We start from the raw sequence: 26,479 nt of genomic DNA on the forward strand, positions 1-26,479 counted from the left end.
AGTTGAAAGAGATTGCTGTTTTGATGGTGAACCCCTCCGGGCTCTTCAAGATTAGCCCGGCTCCTGACCTTTCGGTTGTTGAGGAACCGTCGACATGGAGTATCCAAGACTCCGGGTTGGGTTCTCCCGGGGCTTCCAGGTCAGTTTCCATGGGGGTTGTCTGGTTCTCTGGAAAGTTGCATTCTACTACGAAATCGGCTAGGACCTGGGCTTTGACTGCTGTTCGGGGTAGAAATGTTAGGCTGAACTGGCTAAGTTCGATTGCCCAATTCACTAGTCTCCCGGAGATGTCCGGCTTGTGAATGATTTTCCTTAGAGGTTGGTCTGTCACAATCCTGATCTCTCTTCCCTGAAAGTAGTGTCTGAGTTTCCTGGAGGCGGTGATCAGTGCGAAAGCAAATTTCTCTAAGTTGGGGTATCTGGTCTCTGCGTCTTTGAGGACCTGGCTGACATAGTAGACAGGCTTCTGCTGCCCGTCTTCTTCCCTGATCAGGGCTGCCCCAACGGCCAAGGGTCCTGCTGACAGGTATAGATAGAGAGGTTCTCCGGGTAAGGCTTTTGTCAGGATCGGGGGTTTGGACAGGTATGCTTTTATTTCGTCAAGAGCTCTCTGGCAATCCGGGCTCCATTCTACCAACTTCTGATTTTTTGCCCCTTTTAACAACTCAAAGAACGGTAGACATCTTTCGGCGAGTTTGGAGACAAACCTTCGAAGTGCTGCTAAGGACCCTGCTAGCTTTTGGACTTCTCTCTGAGTCCGAGGTGGTTGCATCTCTTGTACAGCTTTGATCTTCTCCGGGTTAGCCTCGATACCCCGGTTGCTTACCATGAAACCCAAAAACTTTCCAGCCTCTACCCCGAATGTGCACTTGTCTGGATTGAGCTTTAGCTTAGTTCTTCTCATGTTCTCAAAACATTCTCTGAGATCTGAAATGTGACCCGGGACTGATGTAGATTTGGAGATGATGTCGTCGACGTAGCATTCCAAATTTCTTCCAAGTTGGTCTTTGAAAATTTCATTCATTGCCTTCTGGTATGTAGACCCGGCGTTCCTTAACCCGAAAGGCATCAGTTTGTAGGCATATACTGCTCTGTGGGTTATGAAGGCTGTTTTGGCTATGTCTGCTGGGTTCATCTTAACCTGGTTGTACCCGGAGAAGGCATCCATAAAGCTTAACATCAGGTGTCCTGATGTGGCATCAATAAGCTGGTCTATGCTTGGTAAAGGATAAGGGTCCTTCGGGCATGCCGCATTCAGATCTGTGTAGTCAACACACATCCTCCACTTTCCGTTTGCTTTCTTTACCATGACTACGTTAGCTAGCCACTCCGGGTATTTGATCTCGCAGATGATATCCGCCTTTATCAATTTGCCAACTTCCTCATCTATTGCCTTCTGCCTTTCTGGTGCGAAATTTCTTCGTTTTTGTTTAACAGGCTTCTTTTTGGGATCGACGTCGAGGCTGTGCATTGCCAATGATTCATCTAACCCGGGCATGTCGTCCGGGCTCCAGGCAAAGACATCTGCATAGCTCCGGAGTAGTTGGATGAGTTCCTCTTTAAAAACGGTATCCAGGCCTTTTCCAATTTTGACTTTCCTTGCCGGGTTGTCTTTCTCGATCAGGACAGACTCGGTTTCGACCGCAGCTTCCACCTTAGTTAATTCTTGTGCCGAGATCATTTGTTGGATCCGGGCATCGGTGTTCTTTTCAACAAAATTTTGAGCTGGGCTCATGGTTGCTTTCTGGTTGCTTTGTCCAGGATCAGGGTTGGTTGCTCCCGGGTTTTGACTGCCCGGGTCTAGGTCGATGACCTGGACTTCACCCTTAGGGTTTGTTCTCGGGTAAGGCCGATGCTTCTTGTTACTTCTCTGTTTTTAGAAGACGGTAGCCTTTCTCTTATTGTCCAGGTGCGTTTCTGCCATGACCAAGGCTTGGCTATAACACATCCCGGCTGTTGCCGAATCTCCTCTGACTTCCCCTACCCCGAACGGGGTTGGGAACTTGAACTTTAGGTGTGGGATGGAAGTAATAGCTTCGATCTTGTTCAGACCTGGGCGGCCGATGATCACGTTGTAAGGGGAGGGTGTATCCGTCACATAGAATTTGATGGTATGAGTGACTTGGTTCGGAAGAGTTCCGAATCGGACCGGGAGATAGAGTGTGCCAAGGACCGGGACAATGCTATTCCCGAACCCATATAGAGGATCCTCCCTGTAATCGTTCATCCGGATACTCCCGAGCTCCATTCGGTCCATGGTGTGTTTGAACAAGATGTTGGCCGAGGAGCCGTTGTCCACCAGGATCCTCCTTACTTCATTTTCGGCCATGTCAAGGGTCACTACCAGGGCTTGATTGTGACCCCGGGTGACTCCTTCAAAGTCCTTGTTGCTGAAGGAAATCACTTGTTCGGGGAAGGCTTGGATGGACATCACTTCTTGACAGGAGCCCGGGCTAGGGGGAGGTGAACAGGATCCTCCTAGCACTACGTTGACAATGTTTTTCTGTTTCCCGGATCCCCCTGTTTTGTCGGCTGTATTCCGGGCTATATATTGCCCCATGTTTCCTTTGCTGATCTGTTCTTCAATGAAGTATTTGAGGGATATGCAATTTTCAGTTTTATGACCATGGGTACCATGGTAGTCACAGTGCCTGTTGGTAGGTCTGCTTTCAGGAGGAGTTTGCATGGGTTTTGGTGGGTAGTAGAAGGGTTTGTCCCGGACCTCCTTGAGTATGTCCTCGCGGGATCTGTTTAGAGGAGTCCATTCGGGCTCTGGTTTTGGTTCCCTGGTTGCTTTGTTTGGACCGGGGTCACTTCTGGACCCGGATCCCTGTTGGCTGGTCCTCTTGGAACCTGATTGCTGGATGAAGTTTGTCTGTCTGTCCGGTTTGAATTTCTTATCCTGGTGATATTCTTTCCGGGGTCTATCCTCGACCTGTTTTCCTCTTGAGCTGCCCTGTCTGGTCATTCTCATGGCTTGGAGTACGTCGGTTTCTTTGATGAATTTTGCAGCCATGGCATAAGCAGCCGCCAGGCTCTGGGGTTCTTTGTTGATCAACTCGACAACATATCTCTCATTTTGTTCCGGGTCTAGGTTTCTTCTGAAAATGCTCAAAGCCTCACGCTCGTCTAGGTTGGAGATTTTGTTGATTGCTTCCTGGAAACGTTTCATGTAATCTGAGAGTGCCTCATTGTCATACTGACGAACCGTTTCCAGGTGACACATATGAAGTTCATGTGTCTTGTTTGCTCGGAACCTTCTGAGGAAGGCTTCCCTGAAGTCTTTCCAGGATCCGATGCTCCGGGAGGGGATCCGGCTGAACCATCTCTGGGCCCCTCCCTTGAATGTGGATGCGAAGAAGCGGCATTTGGTCAGATCATTGTAGTAGTAGATCAGGGCTATCTGTTCAAAGTAGTGCAGGTGTTCCTCCGGGTCTCCCAGTCCATTGAAAGATTCAAAGTTGTAGTGTTTCATACCCTTTTGTCGGGGTATGGATTCCAGGGAGTGGCTGAAGGGGGTCAGGGTTCCCCCAATTTCAAGCCCGGCATCATTTCCGATTTTCCGGTTGAGTTCATTGATCATGTCCCTGAGGTTGGTCTGCCCCGGTCTCTCATCCTCGTCCTCAGAGATGAGTTCGGGTGTTGTTTCTTTCCGGTACCGTTTGGACCGGGATCCTTTTGTCAACTTCTCCTCTTCGAGTTGAATCCGGAGGGCAATTTTTTGTTCAAGTTTTTCCTCTTCCTCTTTTCGGATCTGTTCTTTTCTTTCAGCCAAAATTTTCAGCCGGGTTTCCTCACTTTCCTTTTGTTTCTTTTTCTTCGCTTTGTCTCCAATACGGTCGAAGACAGAACCCCGGGATTGACGGCTGTTCCCGGAGTCCTCGGACTCACCGATGTCCTCAAGTCTGCGGTTGCTTTCCCGGCGATCATGGTACTGTCGGATGGCCTCGGCCAACTCTACGTTGGTGAGCTGGGACAGGTGGAGGGTGGTGACCGGGATGTCGGTGTACTTGTACTGATTTGCTTCGATCGTGACCTGGGCATCATTGGGGTTGATTGCTTGGTTCTCGTCCGGGTTCACATGGGTGAAGAGGGGTCCTGAGGCATGATCCTGGTTCGGGTTGTCCTGGTCTGTCTGAGGGTTGTCCGGGTTCTGGGGAAGGCCCAGGTGGGAGCGTGTCCTTTTTGTCATGGTTTCAAAAACTCACACAGGGTGTATGGTTGCTGTTTTTGTGACAATGCTTGCAAATAGTATAGATAGTGACAGGGTGGCAGAAATGGTGTGTACAGGTAGTCAACTTACTATTTTCAGAAATACTATAAGTAGTTAAGTGACAGAATGTGACCAGGTGTGAGACAAAAGATTTTATGTACTACAGACAAGATTAGGGTTTTGCTCAGGCAGGGTTTGCTATCATGCACACATCAAGAAAAACCATGGCTGAGGGTTTTGAGGAGCTGGGTGTTTTATGAAAGCTTACTGGTGTGATTCGGACCCCCGTTTCGGGGGTTTGTTGAAGAAGATGAGTCCAGTGGCACCGTGACCACAGGACAGAGGACACCTTCCCCTCCTTCTAGCGCCAAATGATAACGCCAATCTCCGATCCCGGTCCTTCCTCCGCCGTGACTGGTGGTTCCGTGGTGCAGCTGCTGGATGGGAGCCTACAAAACAACGCCGGCGGGGGGGTTTTGCCCCGAAGCGCCTCCGGCGTGAGAGTAAGTGTAGGCTTCGGAAGGATAAAGATTAGAGAGAGTGCTATCTATATGTGGTGGGTGAAGGTGGTGTATGGTGGTTGTATGGTGGCTGGTGGCTTTTGTGTATGTATGCTGAGTGCTTAGGTGTGTGTATGAAATGAGTGTAAAGAGAGTGTGTAACCCTTAAACTCCTGATCCTGGGTCTATTTATAGGCCGAGGATTAGGGTTTAAGGGTGAGTACCTGGATCCTGGTCCTACACGTGTAGGGGTTCGATCCCCTACGCGTGTCCAGGTGTCAGCGCGGGAGTAGTATTTTGGAATGTCCCCTGGCTTGTCTCTTTCGCCAGTAGTTGACCGTTATGTTTGTCTTTATCGTGTCAGTCTGTGTTTTGTGCAGCAAGTGTCGGCTGGTACATACAGGGATCCTGGTCGAGGAGTGTGACTTGGTTGTGCCCGGGTCCAGGACCGTACCCGGTGATGTGTCCTGGTAAGGTTGAGGGGTCATCCGTCGTGCCTGGTAGCACACCAGGGGTCGGGGTCCTTGTTTGAGCCCGGGTCTGTCGACCCGGGTTATACCATATCAAATATGAAAAGCAAATATTTGCTGATAAAACAATAATGGAAGATGTACAATTTGGATGATAAAATTACTTTGAACTCACAATTTTTAATAAGCATATAGTATGTAATATGTGACAATACTTAGTCTCCATTTAGGATACTTAGTCTCCAATCAAGATACACACGCATCTGTCCAGGGCTCCAGGTCCCTTCGAAGCTCTAGGCAAGACAGTCAACTTATAACAGAATGATATATATACCCAATTTAGTGGTCTAAATGATATGGTCTTTTAATGGATGATCTAGATGAGATTTTTGGGCAGAATGAGTGACCCTTTTGATATAAAACCCATTTGTAGTATTGTGACATTAGTTTAGTGAACTGCGACCAGTAGTTTGTACTATGTGAAGGTTAATTTATAGATGATTCACATGGCTAAAATTGATGTAGTAAGACATGAACATATATCACACATTACAAAACTACATAAATATTATCATTTCTTCGTGGGTGTGTTGGGTGTTCCCAAGTTCATACACCAGGGGCTGGACTCGGACATTCCGGACCCTGACTAGAGGAAATTTTTTGGAAACTACATAAATATTAATATTTTAAAAGTATTATATTATGTCAAGATGCAGCACTTCTGTAATATATAATTATATGTATGTAAAACTAGAATTAAAAATTATATATAGTTCAGTGATTTAGACATATCAACATTTTCCATATTTTGTAAAGAAAATTAATATTTTTCAGGTACGGTCCTAGTATATTGATAAATTGATACAATTTAAATTTTTAGTGACAAAAGAATTTAGTTTGAAAAATAATTTTAGTCTTGTAAAATTATGAAAATGAATTTCAAATTTTTAATATACATGATAATTAAATAAAATAAAATATTAATCTGAAACACCTAACAATATAAACTAGTAGTCTCTCTGTATAAATATTGTCCATAGACACCACACAAGAGACACAACAAGAAAATATAATAACAAAACTTCAATACTTTTAGCTAAAGTTCAATAGGTTAGGTCTTGAAAAAATTCAATAGATTTGCCTAAATGGTGAGTAGTCATATTTTACATTTACTAACAGAGCAAAAAATCAATTTGCCTAAACTGAAAAAGACAAAGAAATGGTCTGTAGAAACCTCCTTTTATATACTGCAAACACAGCAAATTAGTTAGTTATAAGCCTTAACATATCTTCTTCCAATGGATTATACAAAATATGATTCATACAAAGATGAAGAAGCTTGCATGTTAGCAATGCAACTAGCAACTGCTTCAATACTGCCCATGGTTCTGAAAGCAACCATTGAGCTTGACCTTTTGGAGATCATAGCCAAATCTGGCTCAGAGGCCTATGTCACTCCTACTGAGCTAGCCTCCATGCTGCCAACCTCAAATCCCGATGCACCGGTTATGCTGGACCGGATCCTTCGAGTCCTGGCTTGCCACTCGGTCCTTAAATGTAAGCTTAATGAGCTAGCCAATGGTCAAGTTGAGCGGGCTTATGGCTTGGCGCCAGTGTGCAAGTATTTGACAAGAAATGAAGATGGTGTGTCGATGGCACCTCTTTCCCTCATGTTCCAGGATAAGGTTTTCATTGAGAGCTGGTAATGTATCCTCTCCTCTTCTTTCGTCTCACAGGGATCGAATCCTTAACCACAAATTTTTCAACTATCTCCACAACCACTAGGCCACCTCTTGGGGGTTTAGTTTTTAGTTTATGTTTACAGGTACTATTTGAAAGATGCTGTTCTTGATGGCGGATCTCCATTCAACAAGGCCTTTGGAATGAATGCATTTGAATATAATCAATCAGACCCTCGATTCAATAAGATCTTTAACCAAGCTATGAAAAATCATTCTACCATTATCATGAATAAGATCCTTGAGAATTACAAAGGTTTTGAAGGTCTCACGTCTTTAGTTGATGTTGGTGGTAATACAGGGGCTACCCTTAATACAATCATCTCCAAGTACCCTACTATCAAAGGAATCAACTTCGATCTCCCCCATATCGTCAAAGAGGCTCCATCTTACAGTGGTGAGTACAGTTAAATACAGTGGCGGAACCTGCAGTAAGGTCTAATTCAGGTTGAATATTTTTGGCTGAGAGACGAAAAATTGGTGAAATTTTTTGTCTCGGGCCTTATTTCATCCCCAAAAGTCGGTATGAATTTTACTTTGAATGTGTATGTAGGTGTGGTACATGTTGGAGGGGACATGTTTGCTAGTGTTCCAAAGGGAGATGCCATATTCTTGAAGGTTGTTAATATACATATCTTATGTAAATTAACCTTACTCTTAAATTATCGATCTGTTTAAGCAGTTAAGTTTTTTATAACTTGTTTTACATATATATAATTTTGCAATCTTTGTAGTGGATATGTCACGATTGGAACGATGAACGGTGCTTGAGGCTGTTGATGAATTGTTACCAAGCACTCCCTGACAAAGGAAAGCTAGTCATTGTAGAGTCTATTCTTCCAGAGCTCCCCGTAAACTCACTTGCAACAAAGAATGCTGTTCAGCTTGATGTGTTCATGCTGGTCCAAGCTCCGGGAGGGAAAGAGAGGACTGAGAAAGAGTTTGAGGCCTTGGCTAAATGTGCAGGATTTGAACGTTTCAACAAAGTGTGCTGCACTTCTGATTATTGGATTATGGAATTGTGCAAGTAGTGCTTTGTCTAAGTAACAAGCTCTTCTGTGTGTTCCTAGTATTAAATAAATCTGTTTCTAAAGCAGCCCCGTAACAGGCTCTTCCATGTGTTACTAGGTTGTTAAATAAGAAATCCATTCTGAATCATCGTAATCAATGTTTGTAATGAAACACGTGTTTGGTTGGGGAGAATGAAATTAAATGGTTACACGAGTGCAGGAATTAGGATCAAAGTCAATCAAACTCTGTCAAAAACTAATTCAACACTGGTTTGTCAACTGAAAAAATCTCTCTACGGACTCAGACAAGCACCTAGACAATGGTTCTCAAAGCTATCTCTGACATTATTGCAAGACAATTACAAACAGAGCAAGTCAGATGCAAGTCTGTTCTTCAAGAAAACAAACAAGTACCCAAATAACTATGGTGCTGGCTCATTCAAAAAAAAAAAAAAAAACTACGGTGCTGGCTTACGTTGATGATCTACTTAGTATCCAGAGTGTACAAGTGTTTTGAGAATGCAATCTAGTTGATTTAACATGTCATTATTTCTCATTTTTGTTATTTTAGCTCAAATTAATTTTATACTCTTTATTTAAATGAAAATGATTCGATATAATTTTAGAAGATAGATAAATTTAACATAGCAACAATTATATTTTATTTTCTTTAAAATTATTGAAAAAGTGTAAAATATAAATCAATAGAAATATAATATACTACCCCTTTTATAATTTGCACAAGTTAATAAATGGATACTTTAGGGAAACGGGAGTCGAGATAAGTTGGTGAGAACATTTCACAAGTCACAGCGTCTCATTTGTTAACCGGAATTAATTAAAACAATACTGAAATTTAAGGTGATCTATCCTCATTATCAACTATATCTGTTTTTTTTTTAACTTTTTTCGAAAGATATTGGTTTTGATCACTTTTTAATGCTTCACATGACCTATCTTTGATATTGAGAGAGTGTAGGTTGTGTTTAGATGATCTCAAACCCTAGGGGTATTTATAGGTGCAAATAGACTTGTGTGCTACTATTTTCCATAATTAAATAATCTGAAATAAAATCAGATTAATACCTGCAATCTATTATATTCCATAAATAATCTGAAACAGAATCATATTAATTTATGCCAGGATATATACCATATCAATTAATCTGAAACAATTAATTTTTTTTGATATTTTTCATCCAAAAAATCCATAAAATTAGAAAAATAGAACGGAGCTATATGAGAAGCGCAACCTACACGCCCCTCGCAGTAAGCTTGCATACAACAACAAATATGTTCGACGACCAAAACAAATATTATAAAAGAATAACCAACAAACATATATCACTGTGAAGGGGTGTGCATTCGGTTAACCGATATTGAAATCGAAATCGAAATTTATTTCGATTAACTGAAACCGAAATTCTATGAAAAACTCTACCGAATACCGAACCGAATTAATTTCGGTTTTGTAACCGAAACAAAATTTAAATTTTGGTTAATACCGGAAATTAACCGAAATTATTTCGATTATTCGGTTCTATTTTCGGTTAACCGAACTGAATGCACACCCTTATCTGTGATATTGAGAGAGAGTGTAGGTTGTGTTTAAATGATCCAAAATAGGGGTATTTATAGGTGCAGAGAGACTTGTGTGCTGCTTTTTTCCATAATTAAATAATCTGAAATAGAATCAGATTAAAAAACTTGCAAGCTACTATATTCCATAAATAATCTGAAACATAATCAAATTAATACTTGCAATCTATTATATTCCATAAATAATCTGAAATAGAATCAGATTAAATTATGCCAAGATATATACCATATCAATTAATCTGGAATAATTTTTTTTTAAATATTTTTCATCCAAAAATTCCAGAAAATTAGAAAAATAGAACGGAGCTATCCTCGCCTCTCGCTTCTCCTTTATATAAGTATATTGATGATTATAGTTGTTCATTATCCGAGAACTCTTGTTCTTCATTGCTTAGTTTTTACAACTGAGTCGCCTGAACACCGCACAGCCAAATTTCTTTAATAGTGTTAAACAATAATATCTTCTCTGAAATCTTAGCTGTAGATGGATGGAGAGCATCAATTACTCTGAGGCCTCAGTTTTTCATTTTCACTACACATTTTATTCCGTTGTTAGAGAACCGGATTGCTAATATCTTTATATCACTGATCAACCAGGAGCTTGTCACTCAAAACCAAGTTCTAGTACTTGCAGAGTTCCATAATCCAAATATCCAAAGCACTGCAGACCTTGTTGAAGCGTTTAAATCCTGCACTTTTAGCTAAGGCCTCGAACTCTTTTTCGGTCCTTTCTCTTCCACCAGGAATATATGCCAACATAATAGCATCAAAATGAATGGCGGTCTTAGTTGCATTTTCTGGATACTCTGGGAGGATGGAGTCTGCTATGACTATTTTTCCGTTCTCAGCGACTGCTTGGTGACAATTCCTCAAGAGCTTCAAGCAGCGTTCGTCGCTCCAGTTATGACATATCCACTACAAAGATTAGAACTCATAAATTCATGACAAATATATTAAGTATGAATTATGTAACCATCAGAATTTATTCATGTACGTATATACAGATTTCTTATTGACCTTCAAGAATATGGCATCTCCTTTGGGCACGCTAGCAAACATGTCGCCTCTGACGTGTTCCACGCCTAATTAAACACACACATGTAAAAAAATACTGAAATTAATTAGTCATGCATTCGTTCCTTGTAATTAATTTCAAACTATATATATTATGTACCAGTATAAGATGGCGCATCTTCAACAACGTGAGGGAGATCGAAGTTGATCCCTTTAATAGTAGGGTACTTAGAGACAATAGTATTAATGGTAGCCCCGGTGCCACCACCGACATCAACTAATGACCCGAGACCTTCAAAACCATTGTATTTCTCAAGGATCTTTTTCACAACAATGGCGGAATGATCTTTCATAGCTCGGTTAAAGATTTTATTTAATCGAAGGTCTGTGCCACAATACTCATATACATTCATTCCAAAGGCCTTGCTGAATGGAAGTCCTCCATCATCAAGAACCGCATCTTTCAAGTAGTACCTGTACAAAATATAGGGATTGTTTGGATAAATTAAAAAAAAGTGCTTATTGCTTAAAGTTAAGAAATTGACTAGAAGTGAGAAGTAAATGAAGACTTATAAGTGATTAAACTGTTTGGTAAAGAAGTAGAAGTCCTGAAACAAAAACTAGCATTTTGATCAGCTTTTTATAACTGCTTTTGGTTTTTTACACAAACGCGTCAAGAAAAGTAGAAGTCGGCTTATAACTAATTTGCTTTGTGCATTCTCAGTAGTTGAGAAGAAAATGCATATTTACCAGCTCTCCATCATGATTTTATCTGTATTTAGGAGAGCAAGAGGTGCCATTGAAACCCCATCCGCATTTTCAGTTAAAAATTTGGCAACCTTGGTTAATCCATATGCCCGCTCTACTTGACCATTGGCTAGCTCGTTAAGCTTACATTTAAGAACAGAGTAGCTAGCCAGGACTCGGAGGATGCGGTCGAGCATAACCGGTGCATACTGACTAGAAGTAGGCAACATGGAGGCTATCTCATTAGGAGTGACATAGGTGCCCGGGCCAGCGGTAGCTATGATCTCCAAAAGGTCAAGCTCAATGGCAGCTCTGAGGACCATAGGTAGTATTGATGCTGTTGCTAGTTGCATTGCCAACATGCATGCTTCTTCATCTCCGGATGAAGTGTTTTTGATTTGTGCCATATCCATATATAGGACAAATGTGATTGAGAGGTAATCTTTAATTATGTGTGCGCGCTTTTTATAAGATGGTTTTGGTAGACCAAACTTCGGGTGTTTGTGATCATGGTTAACTAAAGAAATTAGGCATTCAATTTTTTTTTTCTTCTATTTCTGTGCTTTAAGTGCCCTTGATATCTTCTTCGAATAAAATATAAGAGTGGTATAAATGTTTGGTAATCTACCAAACCTATATTTCTTGCTGTTAATCAGAAAAATAGATATGTACATTTCAAATTAAGAAAGAATAAGGTGAAACTGAGAAAAATTGTATCTTTTCAATCTAATGCAAATGAAACATAAGAGTTGTATATATGTTTGGTAATCTTCCATCACTTGTATTATTTCCGCCAATCTCAAAATAGATACGTAACGTTGAGAAATGTAAGCTTAATGAAGATTTGACAAGTATTTGACAAGAAATGAAGATGGTGTGTCAATGGCACCTCTTTCCCTCATGTTCCAGGATAAGGTTTTCATTGAGAGCTGGTAATGTATTCTCCCCTCTTCTTTTTACACTGAACTCTGGCCGTTAAGTTATCCTATGAATTGAAGCCGTGAAACTATATATCTGTACATTAATATCTTCATTGTGTATTGTCAGATGTTGTTTTTCATCTCAAAGCCTGATGTCTTCAAAAGCCCAAAGTCTGAGACGTATATTATATTTGGAGAGGTGAAGATACAAGGCTAAAGCTCTCAGTTGCAAACAAGGATTTTGGTGACATAGTCAGTGCTATCAAGCTGGTAATGACACAAGCAGGGGTATTAAGAAACAAGGCCATCGCTGCTCTCACGACCCATGATGGTGACATAGTCAGTGCTATAATGGAGCTCACTGCCCAGGTGAGATTTTGGTCATTTCGGAAACAATTGGTCACTTGGGATGAGTTTTTAATGTATGAACCACCTATTATTGATTTTCAGTTCTTATTGCATGGCACAGTTTTCTGGTTTTGTTGGATTTCAGTCATTTCCATATCAAGAATGCTTAGTGATGCACCTAGGTTTTGTTACATGTTACTTCCGAATGCTCACATTCTTGAGTCAATTGTGCTGGTGCCTGGTAATTAATATCACGGACTCTTAGAACAGAGATTACGGCTCATATTCACAAAATGTTTTTGCTTGCTCTTTAAATCAGATGACCGTGTTTTGTGATGATGAAAAGCAAATATTTGATGATAGAACAATAATTGAAGATGTACAATTTGGATGATAAAATTACTTTGAACTCACAATTTTTAGTAAGCATATAGTATGTAATATGTGACAATACTTAGTCTCCATTTAGGATACTTAGTCTCCAATTAAGATACACACGCATCTGTCCAGGCCCCTTCGAAGCTCTAGGCAAGACAGTCGAACTTATAAAAGTACAGTGGGAATTGCTTATATGGATCCCTCTTAAAACATGAGAAAATATTAAACAGAAGACCAGGTACTCTCTCAATTAATGACCCTACAATTTGTTCTAATTTCCCCTGTGGCAGAGCCAGTGAGTACACCAATCTGGCCCATCCTCACCATTGCAGCAGCAAACTTGCTTCTCCAGAGCGTGGGGTTCATTGCATTTTGAGCAACTTGTTTAGCTGTTGCTGCATTTGTCAAGAGGGTTTGGTCTGAGGTATGCAACCCTCGATTAGCAAGAACATCTGTGTAGTAATCTACATCAGTTGTTGCAGGGCTGGAAGGGTTTATTGGTACCACCAAATTAGCATTTGTACTTCCCTCTGGACATTGCTGCTTTAGCCGCCCTGCATATGACAAATCTAGGCTCGGGTCCTGCACTGTTGTCGTGTTGTAACTGTACAGTCTGTTACTGAACGAAGGGCAATGAGAGCGACCAATGGTGTGTGCACCTATGATTCATGAAACCTTAGTATATATCTAATGTTTTCCACCATCTCTTTGTAAAAATTGATCATGCCTAGCTATTCAATGCGAAAATGCTTACCAGATAATGTAACCATTTCTTGTTGTGTTAGTCCTTTGTTTGCAAAGGACTGAGTGAGTTGGTCGACGTCACTTGTTGGGGGCGGTAGGTTAGCAGATGCCTCTGAAGCTCTTGAAATTCTGCCATCCTTTCTCCCAGCTGGTACATCATAGCCAAGTCCTCCCGTCTATAAAAGTTTTAGATTATGTACATGTGTATAGGCTGATGAGACACGTTTAACGTTTGCATGTATGAGTACTTTAGTTCTTAGGAGGGAAAGAAGATGCTTACTATCTCAATGCTATCCCTAGCTGCAAATGCAAGTATATCTGCACATGAGACCACCCCTTTACATGTACTTTCAAGCATAGCCTTTGCTCTATCAATAACCTCAAATCCTCGAAGACTAGGATTGTTGGCTGGAGAATCCTTCTCTGCTGAGTTTGCAGGAGTAGAGTCTATGAGGACAGATGCATCACAGCCCTAGTGATAACATCAAATAATTATGCATCCGTTAAAGATTGTATAAATTACATTCAACAAAAAGTAAGTTTTCACTGCAGTTATAAGTTAGATCTCCTAGAGTCCTAGTCATGGGAATATTACAACTCTATATGATCTTGTTCAGAAGCAGATGCTGGAATTCCTGTCGAATGCAGCCTGGACATGCAAACGGACTTTTAACTTTAAGCATCGACTTAGAACGTAAAATTAGTCATGTGAAGTGCTACTTACCCTAACAAAACAGTCATGAAAATGTAATCTGACTAAACCAGCAGCAAGTCCCCTGTCCCTAATGAAAGCATTTCGAACCTCATTCTTAACAATGAACTCTGCCATCCAACATGACTGTGTATAGTACCCTACTTGAAGCTGAGCTTCCACTCTATTAAACCTACATGATATCAAAACCAAAGTGAACAAAAAAGTACATAGCTCTCTTGAACTCATTTTGGTCTTACAGAACTATGTCTCTGCCTAGTTAAGGAATCACTGTCAGTATATATAGTAACATAAAATGATTTAGTTACTCATATTATGGTCCACTAAGTACTATTAATGATTGTTTAGTTCAATTTGAGAATGCAGATATTAGGTTAGACACTGTATGTGCCTGGAGAAAGGAACTGAGGACAAAGATTTACGTGTAATACGATATTATATTATCTAATCATTCTTAGGAAACGTATTACAGTTGTGAAATCTGATACATGGGATTAGTTAAATTGACTTTGTTGCACATAATCCAGCTTTAGTGGTTAATTGGTTATGATATGTTTGTCTGTGACACACACATATATGTCTGCATGTGGGATTATAATTAGTTAATTTTTGCTGATTAGAGCGAGTTGCGGTCTGTAATCCTTGATTTGAGGCAGGGCAGTTATGCAGCTGTGCTATGTTGTTGCCTTCTGAATATCATTATCAAGATCTCGGCAATGGTGATTTCTTAACAATGATAGGTACTGAATCCGGAAAGTCAGAAACCAATGTGATTTCGGTTCTTGGCAACCTAGTTGTGAATATTGGGCCTTCCATTGGTCGGGGCAGATTGCTAGATATAAGCAGTCAGAACAACTCTAATAACACGAGACTTTTTGGGAGATGCTCAAAATCAAACCTGTGCATGCCAGGTCCAAAATGGACAATATCATATTTTTGTGGAATTAGGCTCGCCTGACAGGACCAAGAATTTTTACCTCCTCCACTTGAAATTTGGCTTTTTATATCTGGGTGTTATATGAACTGGTAGAGCTTCTACAGAGGCAGGAATTGGTGGTTATAATGTGATTTCCACAGTTAGCAGACTGTATACTTTGTTGCAGATGGCTTTATACTAATGCATTACGCGGCAGCGGATCTAGACATCCATTATGAGGGGAATTTCGTTTATAAAAAAAATTATATGATCAATAATTTTTATGTAATGACATATTAACGTTGCTGAAAATGTAATTTTAGTAAAGTAGGCTAAAATTTCATAAGGGCTTAAATATAAAATATTTTAATTAAATTACAATGTAAATAGAACAAAATTGTAGAGTGGGGGTGTTTAAGCCCCTTCTAGATCCGCCACTAGTTATTACCGCATACAGTTTTTTTCCTTGTTGATTAACAAACTTACAGTTGATCTAACCCATCGAGCTCTCTTCTAGATCCGTCATTGATTATATATAGCGTATACAGCTTTTTCCCCTTTTTGATCAACAAACTTACAATTGATCGAATATGTGTAGTTTGTCAATTGATCAACAGACTTACCGTTGATCTAATCTGTGTAGTTTGTCGGTTGGTCTAATCTGTGTAGTTTGTGATACCCAATCGTGGTGTTCACTACCCACGTTGCTCGTGTTTCATGCAACAATAAAAGTTGCTTCTTGCGTTGCCTTGCATGTTTACTTTGCTTACTCCTTGGTGAGTGTTCAATCATACTGGCTTGTATCTCGTTCAATAATAAAAGTTATTTATGTTTATCCTGACTGTTTCTTGGTGAGCGTTTGCTCGTCCTAACTCCTGCTCGTGAAGCTGGTTTATGGCGTTAACTCTTTGATGTTCACTTGCTCGTCCTAACTCGTGCTCGTGAAGCTGGTTTGTGGCGTTCTTTGATGTTCACTTGTTCGTCCTAACTCATGCTCGTGAAGCTAGTTGGTGGCACTAACTCTTTGATGTTCACTTGCTCATCCTAACTCGTGCTCGTGAAGCTAGTTTGTGGCGCTAACTCTTTGATGTTGTTGCTCATGTATCATTCAACAATAGAGCTAGCCTGCGTCACTACGCTATCTGCTTATTCCTTTGTATCAATTTAATTAGCCGTTAGTTGGTTGTACCATCGAAGATTTGTGTGATTTTATTTCCGCCAATCCTGTGACTTGGTATCCTAAATATTGTACACTAAAAAAAAACCCTCATTCAACTTGCAATTGATTTCAGCAATGTTACATGTACTTCCGAGAGAAGCATCTTTCTAAGCCACTGCAGTGCACTGCAACAATTATGAAGCAGTATGTTAATTTAGCTCAGTTTCACAAAATTTGAGATTCAAGCGACATACAAAACTGTTAGTTGAATGCTTCATCCAACAGTTATGAAGCAGTATGTTAGTTTAGGGGTCCCCGACATATAATTGAAATAGATTAAGCACCTGGTACATCCACCTACGTCAATTTGCACTCGGAAAATTTTAAGACTTAGCATCTGGAATATAGCAGATAGCTTAGCCTGGCTCTGATTCTGTAGTAATTCAAGTGCAAACATAAAGGCAGTTCATGAGCCTGTTCTTTTTACTTTAAAGTAACGGCTGCTCAGCTTATTTATATACATCATTTTACTGAACTTTACAATTGTCAACACAAGACAGCATGCAGAATCACACTTACAGTATCATCACAATTCACAAGTGGAGATGATCCTTCCTTATATCACATATATACATCACACGGCACAGTATTTGAATATTTATAGATGTCTGGGTAGAAACAGGTGAAACAAAAGAGCATATACCTGCCAATATCTGTTTTTTCACTTGTGCCATTCATAATCATCCTTTAGCACGTGTTCCCAGTCCAATGGAGTGTTATCGTACCAGCCTGAGCCCGATGCATGCTCATTATGCATGCTGATGGGTCGTGCAGTAGAAGAGCCATCCCAATCTGATGGAGTGTTTTTATTCCAGCCCGGGCCTGGAGCAAGCTCATTATGCATGCTGATGGTTTGTGCTGTAGTAGAACCATCCCAATCGGATGCAGTGTTTTTATTCCATCCCGGGCCTGAAGCAAGCTCATTATGCATGCTGATGGGTTGTGCTGTAGTGGAACCATCCCGATTTGCTGCAGTGTTTTTATTCCAGCCAGTGCCTGAAGCAAGTTCATTATGCATGCTAATGCGTTGTGCTGCAGTAAAACCATCCCAATCTAGTGGAGTGTTTTTATTCCATCCCGGGCCTGGAGCAGGCATAATATGCATGCTGATGGGTTGTGCTGTTGTAGAACCATCCCAATCTGATGGAATTTCTTTATTCCAGCCCGGGCCTGGAGCAAGCCCATTATGCATGCTGATCTTTCCACGGGGTTGTGCAATAGTAGAATTAACCCATTCTGATGGAATGTTTTGAATCCAGACCGGGCCCCGGGATTGTACTGTAGTTGAATCATCCGGGGCATATACACTGAACTCTTTCACTGCTTCATGCTGAGGATCATGTGGAGATAACCCAACATTTTCCGTTTTGCCATGGTCACTATGGCGATGAACACGAGATCCCACTGCCACATCAAAACTTTTTTTCCCAGTCTGGCTTCCAGTAATCTGCCATGGAACTCCAAAATCAGTATCATCTGGTTGCACTAAATCTGGCAGAGACTTCTCTTCCACATTACTAGCATCTGCATTGTCACCCTGACAGTTTAGAATTTGAAATCCAGCCATGACAGAATCCTCAACATCAGTATCATCTGGTTGCACCTCATCTAGCAGAGATTTCTCTTCCACGTTCCTAGTATTGTCCCCCCGGCATTTTAGAATTTGGAATCTGGCCATGACAGAATCGTCAACACCAACATCAGTATCAACTGGTTGCACAACATCTGGCAAAGACTTCACTTCCAAATTACTAGTATTATTTACATTGTCATCCCGACATTTCAGGATCTGGAATCGGGCCATGACAGAAGCTTCATCATCCTTAACATCACTTTTTGTGCTTGAAATACAGGGGACTGATGCTTTTTGCTTTAGGATATCATCAGCTTCAGGAGTCGACCCGCTGGCAACATCTAGGTGAGGGTCACTACAGACGTTTGTACTAGGGATTTTCTTTAGAGCCACTGAATTGTCTGAAATGTATCAAACAGAAGATATTACTCAACAAAGAAGAGACGAAGTCCTTAAGAACAGGATATAATCTTTTGCACTATTAAAAGCTTTTATGAGTAGACATAATAACCTTTTGTTTTGTATGACTTGCAATCCTCCAACTGAATCTTCACCTTATTAAAGCGCGACTTTAAGCCCGTAACACACAACTCGGCTTCTGCATTAAGCCACAGATTCCTGTACAACAGAGTCTCTGATGACATACTTTCCTCTGACTGAAAATTCTCATCAAGGACCGTCTTGATGTTCTGCAAGCAATGGCTCAAGTTTTATGTCCGTAACTTAGTCCTTAAATACACATATGAGAGCATATAAACTTATTATCGTTCACATGTATCAATTAATCTAAATAACAATATCTGGGTTTAAGAGATCCACCAAAAGGAAAAACCTGAACCATATTATGATGTCTTGTAAGGTCGGCATCATTCTTCAAAGAAACAACATTCATAATCTTCTCAATATTCTTATCAGATACACCGAATATCCTCTTCTTCTCATTCGTAGAGTATGAATCAAGTTGATCAACGGCAGTGTTCCCAACTTCATCTGTTGCATGAAGCCTTGCCTTTGTTGCACTCTAAAGAACAATGTGACCGAAACATGAGCAGTAATCAGACATATAGTATTTGCCAATCAATTATGGTCAGTGAAGGAATGCAGACAAATATTTAACAATATCATAAAATTAGAATTTATATGATAAGCATTAACGTGCAGCTGAATACCTGTAGCTCAGTTCACTTTACAAAATGCCTAGCTTATTTGAATTGATTCTACATATTAATCACTTGCAGGCTCAACTTCACTGTTTATTTTTAGCAAGTATGATGTACCATGGCTAAATTCAGAGAATTCTACAATCACTTACGTTTAAGAGCCTCACCAAAGATCAGATCCACTAATAAGTAGCAGGTTCGTATTCACTATTGTTTCTTATATGTACAACTTACCGCGATTGAATTCAGAAAATTATACTAAGTTTAAGAGCCTCATAAAAGTTCATAGGTATTTAAAACCACTAATCTCCGGCTCTTTAGAAGATAAACGTATTAAGCTTATATCAGTGCACGACAAACTACTCGGAGCTCAGTATTAGAACTATAATCTCAGCAACAATACGGTATCATTACCTCTTTACATAGACAATGAGCCATCTATTTTGGATCGCTAGGAAACTTTTACTCACTATGATATGAGATAATACATGATGGCACTATGTCTCGGCTAGGTAAACAATGACGACAAAGTGTAAAATACTAATATGATAAAGACTTTCAATTTAATTTTAGACCTACAAGCATGGAGCACTTGTACTTCTACTCATATAATTGATTCAAGGTGATGAACCATAAAATATTCGTACGAAATTCTGAGATTCAGTTAGTACCAGTGAAGCTAGGTACCTCTTTAAGTATATGAGAAATGCCTGCGCTAGAGAATATTGGTTCTTGTTTTGGAGTCAACTGAACAATCTTCTTTGACAAGCACAGATTAATATTGCTCACTGCATGCTGAAGGGTCTTCGAGTCTTGCTCTTTGAGTTCCCATTTATCATCAAAACTATATAAAATTAGCAATTCTGAAATATTATGCAGAGCACTAGCTAGAGTTTGCACATTGACTTTTTCACTTGAGTCCGTAGCAGGAGCCTTTCCTTCTTCAGAAGGTGGTGAATATAGAACATTTTCCACATAGTGCAGCGGGATGCAGCCATCTTCTAAGTTCTCACTGGTAATAATCCCTGCATCAACAGCACTGTTAGATGTGATATTGACCTCTTTAGGAAACAGTTGTTTGATCGGAATCTGCAGAGAGCCAAAATCACTCTTTGATGTATTCAGCAGGTTGTATTGTTCTATTGGGCTTTCAACATTGCTCGAATATTGATCTCTATTATTCTCGTTTTGTTGAACGCCATCAGACTTTGATCTACAATCAGCAGCTGCTAAGAATTCTTTAGTTGGCAAAGTTGCAATGAGATTTTTCATTGGAAGAACTGCTTTAGTATTATCAGTAGACAAATTCTCTTTGCGGAGGTTATGCCCGCATACTTGACTGGAAAAGTCCATTACAAACTCATTATGAGGAAACTTGTGTACCGCTTCAAAGTCCAAAAGGCCACGTGTTTCTAATTTCTTCGAACGATTCTGGCCCGGTATAGCTTCTAAAGATTTAAATGGAGAAACATTAGAAGCCGGAGCTCCTTTCCAGCATGGTGAATCCTCAGCTGGGTTGTAATTATCAGAATTTTCGGTGGCATTGGCAGTATGCTTGATAGCTTCGGTGTTATCAACAGACATACTTGAACAATGTGGAACATTTATATCAGGAATTTGACCTCTTATCTTGATTCCATGATTCAATGAATTTTTAGAAAGTGGCTTTACCAAAGAAAAGGAGGCTGGGGAACATATGCGCTGGTCATTTCTACTCGCTTGAAAACAGAGGTGGTTTGAATCCAAGAAACCTTCTTTAACTTCAGAATTTGAAGGAAGAAGAGGTTCCTTCTCTATTATTTGGTTATAACTACCAACATCCTTCTTGTTAACAGCTATAGTGTCCCCAATGTCTACACTTTTAGAAGCAACTGTATCTTGCATCGGAAAACTGGTTCCAACGATCGGTGGTCTTATTACAGGCACCACGGAAGCTTTTGTTACAGATGTGCAATCATCGATGCAAGAATCAAATAGTTGAAGACCTTTTCCACCTAGACTGTTGGACTGGTGAAGATTACTGGAAAATGTAACTGGTTCTAGAATGGGTGATTCGAGATTAGATTCTGTAAATTTTGTACTAGTTCCAAGGATAGGTCCTTTTGATGACTCAGTAGGGCTAAACCTGAGATTTTGGTGCAAACAATCATCTAGCTGGTTATTAGCTAGAGACCCACCATTCTTCTCTTTTTCAGGAACAGCAGCATAGATTCTCTGTGTAGCCGTAGAATTTACTTCACACCTCAAAAACTCGTCAGGAACTACTTCTGCGTGTTACAAAATAACATAAAATTAACACAGCATATGTTAAACATGCTTTAAGACATCCAGATCCAATTAACTGCAAATTCAGATTCATGAAGAAAAACTTATAACAACAATTTAAATAATTTGACTAATTATAAACCAACTCCACAATTTAGACCAGATATTATTATTCTCCTACTTCCATTCGATATCACAGACAATAGACATGTGTTACCTAATTAAAGGATGAGAAAAGAGCAACTATTCTACTTACCTGTTGTTCAGTAAAACCTCTATTTCCAAGACTTTCTTAGCCTTCAGGGTTTTGTGTGGCTCTAACTTAAAAAATTTTAAAAAAATGTTTCAAAAGATACTTATTAGGTATAAATTTCACTTGATCATTTCTCTTTCGCTGCTGCACCAATTGCATTCATTGTAATTCTATTATTGCAGATGGTAGAAGTTAGAACACAGTCAATGGCCTATGATTTTTTTTATTTATTTTTTATCTTCATATTTTCTATAATTTATATAAACCAAATAAATTTTCCTGCATTTAGGGCCTGTTTGGCTTATTTTAAAAAAGTTATTTTTACTTTAAAGTACTTTCATTACTTATAAGTAAACAGTATTATTTGACTTCTAAGTTACCAATTTACTATGGGTTTGCATTTTTAAAATATAATACATAACTTATAAGGTATAGACATTAACAAACTAACATTAAAATACTAGAAATTACTTTTGTAAGGGATAGCATTCGATTTTATGAAGTCAAATTGCAAATAATAATAATAATAATAATAATAATAACTTGAGTACAAACATATTTTGTACTTTTCAGAATTCAACATATAAGTAACGAGCAAGTCCAACAATGTCCTAACAAGTACCCTATAAATATATTCAAAAATACTGTCCTAGTGATTTAGGACAATATTTTGGTATATGAACTCTAACAACATGCCTTATATTTGTGTCTTGTTGTTAAAATAATAATAATAATAATATATATATATATATATATATATATAAATATATAAATATATTAATTAGTATTGGAGGGAACGGAAAAGATGAGAGGAGAGAGATGCGTTGAAATGGAGGGAAACTAATTTTTTATTGATTAAAATAGTTGGACATGCATAGTGGTGCCTTGGAAATAAGGCACATATTGGATTTCCTAGTGTATTAAGGCACCGCGAGGAAATTTTCGGAGCACTCATTTCTTCCACATGCCTCAAATTTTAGTTTAGGACATTGTTGGACTTGCCCTAAGTCCCTTTTACAATTTACTTATTAAACACAATTTGTCAAATAGTAGACTTATTAATTTATAAGTAGACTAGCTAACTTATATGTTAATTCTATAAAACAAACAGGCCCTTGCAGAGAATACAATCTTTTCCATATTTTGTGCAACGCAAGGATGTCAATTCGAATCTCATATAAATGAAACAGAACAAATTATAATAAAGCTGATAGCTAGATGAACAACATGAGGTTGATTTGATAAATTGACCCGAGTTTTCTTTTTAAAGGTTTGAGGTCCTATATACCGATCTGATACGTCGGAAGGTGTTATGTATCTAAACTTTATAAAAACATATTCATTCTGTAGTGTGTTTTCACCCAACCCCCATGCTTCTCCTGCTCTCTCCTCTTACTCTCTTTCCACTCCTTGCAGACTGCAGAGCTTACACATCCAGAAAAACAAAGGGGAAGGTATGACCCTGTTTTACTCCCACTCCAAATTATGTATTATGGTGAGAAAACATATAATTCGGTGCTGAAAGGTGCTCAAATCTAAAGAGATAAAAAGAAAGAATGGAGTAGTAGAAGATTGATCAAGCTTAACAACATAGAAAGTGACTGCTGCTAAACTAAGTATCTTCCAGTTATTTTGTTTTAGTTGGTTTTGTGAGATTCGGACCTACTACGAAATGGTCGGAAATACTGTATCAGCATCTAAGATGGGTTACGCATCAGCGGACGAGTGTAATAATATTACAGTAATATGAGAATTGCAGTTGCAATGAGATGAAGTTACGTATATGATCGGTATAGAAGACCATGTATCCACTTTTAGGTATACTGGACCACTTACTTCTGAATTGGGGTAAATAGGGTTTTCACCCGTCTGATTTCAGATAAAATTCTCTTTTATAATTAATAAAGTCATAACAGCGATTTTATGTAATCTTTCCCCTTCATTGTAGCGAGTTTCTCATTATAACGTTCAGGAAGATTAGGATAAGCAGGGACATGTACTGGTTAAAGATCATGGAAGTAAGTTATGTGATTGTGAAGTGAAACATGCCTTAAAAGAATCAAATATGTCAACAAAAAAGATTATAAAATAAAAGAAAGACCATGGAAGTAATTATGTGAAGTAAAACATGCATTAAAAGAGCCAAATATGTAAACAGAAAACACTATTAAAACGAAAAAGAAAAAAATAAGTAAAACCAAACAGTAATGATTTCACTTCATTTAAAAAATTGGTCATACCTTGCTTTAAGTAATCTCGGTAAACATGTGGAGCAGGAAAATCAGTCTCTTCAAAGCGAAAACTACCATCAATATCCGTCCTCCTACCACAATTTCCTTCAGATAATCCATTCCAATACCCGCCCCATGGCGGTGCAAACTCCATACTCGACAAACCTTGAGTGTAATCAACTTGCGAGGATCCAACCACAGGTACAACAAGACCAGAACTAGACAGCAACTCATAATTTGCTTCGCCATGACCCACCGATGACACGTTATCATCAAGCACCTGATAAGGAGGATAGTACTGCTTAGGTGCACCAGAATACGAAAACGGATTATTTGTCGGGTCTGTGGTATTAGGGTTCGGAGAAGCCCAATGAGCAGTTGGTGGATTGATTGGTTCAGAACCCAGGTAAGAATAATCAGCAGTGTGTAACGGACCAATTTCCGACTCGTAATTAGAATAATACTCAGGCCCGGAAGCCGATGACCGAGGGTATTGCCAGTTATGGAAAGAACTAAAGGGTACACCATAGGCGTTTGGTTCACTAAAATTACCAATCGGGTTCGGATCAAATTTTGGATTCGCCCGATCAACTGTAAAAGGAGGAGCTAAAGGCGATAAATTCGAAGCTGATGATGATAATCCTCCATTACCCAAATACCCAAAACTCATCATATCTTTATGTAGCATTGACTTAACTGATCAAAACCCACAAAGATTTCACCTTTATCAATCTTTAACAAAGACTAAATATCAAGAACAATCATAAAAATATCATATACCTCTTTACCATTGACTTAACTGATCAAAACCCACCACAAAAATCACCATACAATCAATCTTGACACATGAAAATCATCAAAAAATCAACAAAAATTATCAATCACTTTAAACATAAAAAATCAAAAAAAGGGCAGTCAAAAAACAACCTTCACAATCTATACATCAAATTCTTAATTACATATTCCATAAACATACATGTGAGTGCATTGACTTAACTGATCAAAACCCACAAAAAATCATCAAACAAACAATCTTAATACATGGTCATAATCAAAAAATTAACATAAATTATCAAGCACTTTGAACACAGAAATCAAGAAAGGGGTATTTAAGAAACAAACTTTACAACTTATACATCAAAATCTTGATTATATGGAACATAAAATTACATGTAAGTTTATATCTTATAAAATTAAATGATTGTATATTGTATAGATGGGTTGAAACGTACCAGAGAAAGAAGAGAGACGGCACAGCAAGTTGAAAGATGGAAGTGATGGCGAGTTGGGTTTGTGACTCGCTTGAATCGAATCGCTCGCTTTGGAAATTTTGTTGTTATCTTGTAGTATTATTTGCGGAAGTAGCTATGTATTTTTCACCTAATTCATTTTGACTTCGAGGATGATGGGCAATACTAAGCGATAATAATTTTTTAAAAAATTTCACATATAATAAAATTATAAAGTAAATATATAATATTATTTAATAATTTTAATTTATAGATATGATTCAGTTTATTTTCAAAATAGAATACGTATTTATGTTTTTTGAAAATGATTAACTTATTACTGAAAAATTAGTGAAATACGTTCATTTTGGTTAGCTTGGACTCAATACAGTTTTCAATAAAGATTTAGTGGCTTTTATGATTTATTTTTATGTGCCCGTTACTTATTTTGTTATATTGTTATAGTAAGTTTCAAACTCAAAAAAAACTAGGTATCCTAGTTTTTTAGGTTTTTAAACCTCATTTTAAATATTTTTCTTAACTTGTCAAATAGTAGATAAATAAGTTGAAATCATTTCTTTTCCAAATAAGTCATAAGCTTAGTTTGCCGAACACCCGCATTATAAGTTGATTTTTGTTGGTTTCGAAAAGAGAAAAGAAAGTTGATTTTTGTGAACAACTCGTGAAGCAGAATATTAGGATTTTGAGAGTTTTAATTCCAATTAATAATCATTATTACTAGTGGAGCGTATCGAAAATACTTGATTTTTCATATTATTAAAAAGGATAAGTGTCGATGGAGAAATTTTGTGTTGATAAACAAAAAAATACTAACCCACTCAAAATTAACAGATTTACGAACACAAGGAAAAAACCATATTTGAAAGTATTTCTTGACAATTTAACCTCGTTTTTCTTATTTACTACTGTAGATAAATTTGAAGATAATTTTGGAATTATCTGATCCCGGAGGAGACAATAGAACATGTTTTGTTTTCCTTACATTTAATTGGATACAAATAATCTCCCGTCAGCTCACTGCCCAATCAAATCAATCTTTTTAATATAGCGAAACAAAGAAGCATAGAAAAATAATCAATGGGTCATTACTATTACTGTGGTCTGTGGATACCCTTTGTTCGTAAAATTCGGCTACTTGAGAATGTTGTTGTGCATCGAAGGGCATACATACCATCTACGCTAATTTGGAACGAATGCGCGCTGAAAAATTATTAAGTG

General features: G+C 38.7%; 5 protein-coding genes and 1 long non-coding RNA gene across 9 annotated transcripts; 2 read left to right on the forward strand and 4 right to left on the reverse strand.

Annotated features, from left to right (window-relative positions):
* Positions 1–1,876: 1,876 nt before the first annotated feature.
* Positions 1,877–4,192, reverse strand: LOC135151095 (uncharacterized). Its single transcript, XM_064088657.1, has one exon. It carries the CDS (start codon positions 4,190–4,192, stop codon positions 1,877–1,879), a length of 2,316 nt encoding a protein of 771 aa, XP_063944727.1.
* Positions 4,193–6,433: 2,241 nt separating this feature from the next.
* On the forward strand, positions 6,434–8,080 carry LOC108214103 (caffeic acid 3-O-methyltransferase-like). The gene is made up of 4 exons (XM_017385902.2): positions 6,434–6,885; positions 7,009–7,319; positions 7,476–7,540; positions 7,657–8,080. Exons 1-4 carry the CDS (start codon positions 6,482–6,484, stop codon positions 7,951–7,953), a joined length of 1,077 nt encoding a protein of 358 aa, XP_017241391.1. The 5' UTR covers positions 6,434–6,481; the 3' UTR covers positions 7,954–8,080.
* Positions 8,081–9,816: 1,736 nt separating this feature from the next.
* Positions 9,817–11,836, reverse strand: LOC108214102 (caffeic acid 3-O-methyltransferase-like). The gene is made up of 4 exons (XM_017385900.2): positions 11,296–11,836; positions 10,706–11,019; positions 10,549–10,613; positions 9,817–10,446 (listed from the first exon to the last, which is right to left on the reverse strand). The coding sequence occupies exons 1-4, from the start codon at positions 11,703–11,705 to the stop codon at positions 10,153–10,155; spliced, it is 1,083 nt and encodes a 360-aa protein (XP_017241389.1). The 5' UTR covers positions 11,706–11,836; the 3' UTR covers positions 9,817–10,152.
* Positions 11,837–11,971: 135 nt separating this feature from the next.
* Positions 11,972–13,881, forward strand: LOC135151628 (uncharacterized). Its single transcript, XR_010290353.1, has 2 exons — positions 11,972–12,224; positions 12,340–13,881. It is a non-coding gene; the product is annotated as an uncharacterized LOC135151628 (long non-coding RNA).
* On the reverse strand, positions 12,946–14,656 carry LOC108214104 (peroxidase 5). Its single transcript, XM_017385903.2, has 4 exons — positions 14,407–14,656; positions 13,963–14,154; positions 13,693–13,858; positions 12,946–13,597 (listed from the first exon to the last, which is right to left on the reverse strand). Exons 1-4 carry the CDS (start codon positions 14,620–14,622, stop codon positions 13,185–13,187), a joined length of 987 nt encoding a protein of 328 aa, XP_017241392.1. The 5' UTR covers positions 14,623–14,656; the 3' UTR covers positions 12,946–13,184.
* A 2,261-nt stretch (positions 14,657–16,917) lies between these two features.
* Positions 16,918–25,396, reverse strand: LOC108214101 (uncharacterized). Of its 4 annotated transcripts, XM_064090424.1 has the most exons (7): positions 25,244–25,350; positions 24,792–24,849; positions 24,021–24,707; positions 19,950–21,529; positions 18,935–19,123; positions 18,614–18,791; positions 16,918–18,503 (listed from the first exon to the last, which is right to left on the reverse strand). In XM_064090424.1, the coding sequence occupies exons 3-7, from the start codon at positions 24,697–24,699 to the stop codon at positions 17,191–17,193; spliced, it is 3,939 nt and encodes a 1,312-aa protein (XP_063946494.1). In that variant the 5' UTR covers positions 24,700–24,707; positions 24,792–24,849; positions 25,244–25,350; the 3' UTR covers positions 16,918–17,190. The 4 variants fall into 4 exon arrangements, with proteins under 4 accessions (XP_063946494.1, XP_063946496.1, XP_017241388.1 ...); XM_064090426.1 differs by lacking the exon at positions 24,792–24,849 and having other exon boundaries at positions 18,941–19,123; positions 25,244–25,396; XM_017385899.2 differs by lacking the exon at positions 24,792–24,849 and having other exon boundaries at positions 25,244–25,396.
* Positions 25,397–26,479: the final 1,083 nt, after the last annotated feature.

The sequence above is a fragment of the Daucus carota genome, chromosome 3, assembly GCF_001625215.2.
Source record: "Daucus carota subsp. sativus chromosome 3, DH1 v3.0, whole genome shotgun sequence".
In the NCBI taxonomy this organism is placed as follows: Eukaryota; Viridiplantae; Streptophyta; class Magnoliopsida; order Apiales; family Apiaceae; genus Daucus; species Daucus carota.